The sequence below is a fragment of the Trypanosoma rangeli genome (genome assembly GCF_003719475.1).
Source record: "Trypanosoma rangeli strain AM80 chromosome Unknown Tra_15.4_contig_00001, whole genome shotgun sequence".
NCBI classification, from domain to species: domain Eukaryota; phylum Euglenozoa; class Kinetoplastea; order Trypanosomatida; family Trypanosomatidae; genus Trypanosoma; species Trypanosoma rangeli.
The window spans coordinates 4,037-9,290 of record NW_021705745.1 but is presented as its reverse complement, the minus strand read 5'-3'; the positions used below and the strand labels follow the sequence as shown (position 1 = coordinate 9,290).

At 51.6% G+C, this 5,254-nt stretch overlaps 2 protein-coding genes across 2 annotated transcripts, besides 1 other annotated feature; both read right to left on the bottom strand.

The window, feature by feature from the left end:
* Positions 1 to 114: 114 nt before the first annotated feature.
* Positions 115 to 140: a microsatellite.
* Positions 141 to 460: 320 nt separating this feature from the next.
* TraAM80_00003 (putative dispersed gene family protein 1 (DGF-1)) lies at positions 461 to 3,592 on the bottom strand (the record flags this gene model as incomplete). The annotated part of the gene is made up of 1 exon (XM_029377100.1): positions 461 to 3,592. One exon carries the CDS (start codon positions 3,590 to 3,592, stop codon positions 461 to 463), a length of 3,132 nt encoding a protein of 1,043 aa, XP_029242990.1.
* Positions 3,593 to 3,777: 185 nt separating this feature from the next.
* TraAM80_00002 (putative dispersed gene family protein 1 (DGF-1)) lies at positions 3,778 to 4,674 on the bottom strand (the record flags this gene model as incomplete). The annotated part of the gene is made up of 1 exon (XM_029377099.1): positions 3,778 to 4,674. One exon carries the CDS (start codon positions 4,672 to 4,674, stop codon positions 3,778 to 3,780), a length of 897 nt encoding a protein of 298 aa, XP_029242989.1.
* Between the last annotated feature and the right edge of the window lie 580 nt (positions 4,675 to 5,254).

Below are 5,254 nucleotides of genomic sequence, written 5' to 3'. Positions count from 1 at the left end.
CACCACAACGGTTGCAACCACAGTAAGGAAAGGTTTATTTGAATGTGTGGCTCTGTAAAACTCAAAGATAAACAAATAAAACAAACTCTCAGGTCACCTTCTTCACCGTTTCCGTCTCTTCTTTTCTTTTTTTTTCTTTTTGTATTGTGTCATGGTGGTGGACGGAGGAATTTCTATCAGCTCCTCCATTTATGGGAGCACCCTTGCAGCAGTTTTATTGTCCTTCTCCCCAGCATCGTTCCTTTCGTGGTAAAAGAGATGTTGCCCCAACCCCTACGCACTCGCGCTTCCCCGCGGAAACGTCTCGTGTTTTCCGCTTCTTTTCCTTCCCCACTCATCCTCTCGTGCTTTATTTCTTCAGGCCTTATCCCTCCTTCTGCCATCTAGGGTCTTTTAAGCGACACGCCTCGTCGCCTTGTTATCCCCGGTTACCAGCACCACCACCAGTTTGTTATTGTTGTTAGGATCCTACACCGGTAGCCAACTTAAAACCCTTTACCGCTTCAAAAGACCTCAAAAAGGCGTCGGCGGTGGGCCCCGCCTGTAACGTGCTTAGGCGCTCCAACAGGAGCGGGGAATCTAGTAACTCGCGTGCCCTGAGAGACATACGGTCAAACAGCCCCGCAGTCATGGACGCCTCGCTCATTTTCGACGCATCCTCATCGTTGCACAGAGCGTCTGTAAGAACACCAGTGCCAATCCGCAGCGCCTCCACTAGAGGCAACCAGGGCTGGATAACACGGGAGTCGCTATTGCTACCGGCATCAGAGAATGCAGCAGGCGACGGCGCTTCAGCCTCCTCTTCATTCCCTACAGTATTCGTCCTTACCATTTTCGCTTGTCTATAAAGTAGTATCTCAAAAATTTCCATCAATGCCTGCAGGGCCTCATAACGATCCGCCTGCTCTAGGGATTCAAGGAGAGCAGGATGCGCCCGCGTAAAGTCAAATGACAGTGCCGCAACCACCGTGCGTTTCAACGGAGCAAAGTGATTTGACGGCAACGAGAACTCTGCACATCCATCAATCATCTCACACCACTCCACCAACGCTTCCTCGTCGCTTGTGTAGTCAGTGGACGTTATCAAATCTCGCACATGTTCTTGAAGAACAGCACCAACATCGTACCCAGTCATGGATGCAAAACGAAGGGCCTCTGGCCAAAAACGCGACTCAATAAGCGCCTCCACAAATCTTTTTACAGCCGCCTCTTGTGCCCCACTGGGTGGGTCTTCCGTCCACAAGTCTGCGCAGTCCACGCGTTGGTTCGCATCCAGCAACTTCTTCTCACAAAAAGCCTGAAAGTGCCGTCGACGCAGCCACGGGAGATGGTTCCGATTTAACGGTCCTTTTAAAGACGCTTGCTCCGGTGCATATGCATAGGCGGTAGACCCATATGCCGCAAGCATCGACGGTTCTCGCTCTTCATTCTGTGCAGCTAAGTGTACATCGGGCGCAATCAGTTCAACTGCGGTCAGTGCAAGCGCAGTTATCTCCACCACCGCTTCCACGGCGCTCGAGCGAGGTGCAGAACAACGGGCAACGTTGACGAGGTCTGTCATCATGCGACCGGCTTGCCCATACGCATGACGCTTGCAAAGAAAGCGAAAGAGCCCTCTTGCTGCTCGCAATCGCACAACATCCACTGGCGACGACGTCGTCCTTGTTGGTAGTCTTGCCGCGTACAAATACCACTTCGCCGCAAGAAAACCGTCTAACTCCGCATTAGAGTGGGCGAGAGAGACGAGTGCATCGGTTATCTCCTGCGAGCCGGAGGCCAACTCCGCCACCTCTCCGACAATCGACAAGACCCGCTCCAAGTACACGTCCGTCGTCTTTTGCTCCGCCGCACACTGTAACACCTCCTCCAGCGACCGGAAGAGATCGGCGACGTTTGACTCATCTAGCGCTACGCGTGCAAGGAACAGGTGGGTCTCGAGTCGAAGCTCTGAAAGTGCCTGGTAGACGCGTGAGGATGCCCCACCTGCGAGACGCACGTACTGCTCCAGCTCCACCAATTCGGTGAGAAACAATTCCCGTATCAGTAAACCGCTCACGCTTGCGTGATGGGCGTCCCTTGGATAAATGACACGGCGAAGAAGAGCCACACGGTACACCTTCGCAATGAGCGTCGTGTTCGTGAGCAACGCTTTCCAATCCTCCACACTCACGTTGGTGAAGGCCGTGTGCAGAAATCCTCCACTGCAAGAATCCAATCCTGTGTCAAGAAGAAGTGGCACGGCGATGCTGGTCGGCAGGCTCGCTAGGTGGAGGGATGCCCCCAGACACATGATCACAAATTGAGAAGAACGTGCTGTTCGGCCGGCGCCAAGATCGCGTAGAATTCGAAAGTGCTGGAGGTAAGGATAACGACGGCCCAAAAGATTGCACCACGTCGCACACGCCCTCACTCCACGATGCCTGTCACATGCCCAGAGGCGTTTCGCGACGTGTACAGCGTACAGTGCATCTTCCCCCTCCTCGCCCCACTCTGGCTTAAACTGAAGCAACAACTGCAGCACATCGGATATGACAGTTTCGCCCACACAAGGTGCGATAGAAGCGACATGAGGTCCAGCAACGCCCACCGCATGGTACGCCGCAGAAAGAAACTCTAGGACGACACGGACGCGAGGCAGTTCCAGGTTCGTGTTGTACGCTAGACCAGAACACACCCACCCAATGTACGAGCACACAAGGTAAGCTATACGTGATAAAAGATCCCTCAAAACGGTATGCTGCACAAAACGACGTGAAAAACTGCAAAATGAGGTGTTTCTAAAAGGAAGCTCCGTGTAGGTTGCGGCGTGCTCCACTGCAGTTCGCATTGTGGCATCATCCACAAGGCTCGACGCGGCATAGCCCTGTAAGTGAGCCGCACTACGTAAAATCTGAAAGCCACCTAGTGTGAGGGCCACGGGCACACTTTGCACCGTATTGATGAGTAACGCCGAGAGGTTGTCTGCACCATCAGCGCATGACGCCGCCAACTCCACACCCTCCTCAAATGCCCCTGTATCCATGCACTGAAGACGATCCTCATAACGAACCACAGCAGGAATTAGGTGCATCGCCGGAAGTGCGAGAGAGTTACAAGTGGAAGCCACGACAGGACGAAGAACTGCAAACGGAGATTCAACCAGTGATTCGAAAATATTCATTTCAGTGGATAGCACATGAGCCCGCACCTTCCCATCCACCTTCTCAATCAGCACCAATTCTTGCCCCACAGATGTTAGTGCGTGAAGCGGGTGCGAATTACAAAAGTAAACTTCTGTCTCTTTTAAAGGCATGCGTGCAACAACGGCGTTTCTCTGACTATTCTCAATCCTTCTATCGCCCCTCTCGTCGATTGCTTCATCCTTTGTCTGTGCCGTAACGAGCTGTAAAATGCCTGATTCGCCATGATGCGTGCTGTGCAACAGTGACCCAATTGAAATTGGTGGGCACAGGCAAGCATCCTCCTCCAGACCAATATCCCAAAGAAGAGCAAGACGGGCAGCACTCACCGCAACACATCCAATAAGTGTACTGGTCGCAGTTGGAGGAATTATTGTCATACTTTCTGCACCTTGAAAATTGTCACCCGCCATAATGACTGGTAAACGCGACCACACACAGCGACAGGCCTCATTCTCACCGAAGCAGGTCACCACATGTATATTGCCATTAAGGAGCGTAGCCCATTGATACACGACACTGGAAGCCACCCCGTCCTCCCTCGATAGACTACAGGACGAGATGGAAGCCACGGAATCGACTGAACTGTCATATAACTCTAACAATCCATTGCAACGAAGGAGTAGAATGTAATGCGTCTGGTGCACGGCATTGATGGCCAGACACCATTGCCCCTTTCCCGTTTCCCATCCCAGGGCCAGCTGGGAAGCCAAGAAGTAACTCCACCAGCTCGTAATGACCCTGCAGTACCACCATTACAACCCCTTGGGTTACAAAACTCCTCCTCGACAAAGGCGCCGTCCTCGCCCACCTCAACCCACCACAAGCTGATGCCATTGGTGAGAAAAATCATGGAAAGCACCCCATTGGCTGCCTTCTCTTGAGGAAGACTTGCCACCACGCATGCTGAAAGAAAAACCCCAATACCAACGGATTCCCCAAGATCCTTGTTAGCATCACTGTTAGTGAACAAAAAAGTTTCCGTCTCATTTTTAAATGCATCAGCGACGCGTAAAAGTCGGGAGGTCAGTACCGCCTTACCATCAGGGACAAGAAGAAGTTGACTGTGATGGTCACTGTTGCGCTGCAGTTGAAGTCGCAGTAGCCCCACCTCCAGCAGAGAGGTCACCCAGGTGACGGCAAACACAGTTCCTTCCTGAATGTGAGTAAGTCCGCACGCAATGATCGTTTGACGCGTTGCGGGAACCTCCACCGACATTTTGCGGCAAGAATAACTCACATCACCAGGTACACTGCTAGTAAAGATGAGATGCACCAGGGGTGCATCGCGGTCGAGCCACCAAAGCAGTGTGGCCCGCAGGGAAGGGACCGGAACGGAGCCACTGTTGAAACATTTCATTGCATTACACGTGGCCAAGAGAGACCCAGAGACCTCTGAGCCCTCCTCCTCGCCCCCAGCATGCTGCTGACGTGTCGCCCGCACATGAAGGGCGCTACTGGCATCAGCCTCATCAAAGAACAATGTGCTGAGCATTCAGGTGGGAAAAAAGACGTCTCTTCCCTTTTTTTTTGTTTGTGTGTGTGGGGAGGTGGATCCTTGGTGGTTGTGTCCCAGGCGGGTTCTGCTAAAATAATGACGACTGTTCCGTAACTGCACGTTGCCTCACACAAAGACAAAAAGCAAAATCTTATCTTCTTTCATACACACAATCGCACAAAAGGCACCCACCAAAAGGAACAAAAAAAAAAGGAAAAGGGCATAACGAACAGTGGCACTGGCACGAAGAACACCCGGAGGGGGGAGGGGGGAGAAAAAAAAAATAGCCACACAAACACAAATGCAACAAGAAAGAGGGAAATAGAGAGTAACGTGTCAAAACAAATGATGACAGCATGAGTCGTCAGAAGGCACACTAACACGCATGCACTCTTCAACAACCTCTTTTTTATCATGTAGATACATCCAACAATAAAAAAAATAATGTACATTCTCACGCAAACTATGCTCAGCCCATCTAACGCCCAAACAATCCTCAACAAACTCCGCCGCGCATGCGTGCAAGCGTAAGAAAGCAACAAAAAACATTCAAAAAAAAGTGGTGTGTGTGTGTGGT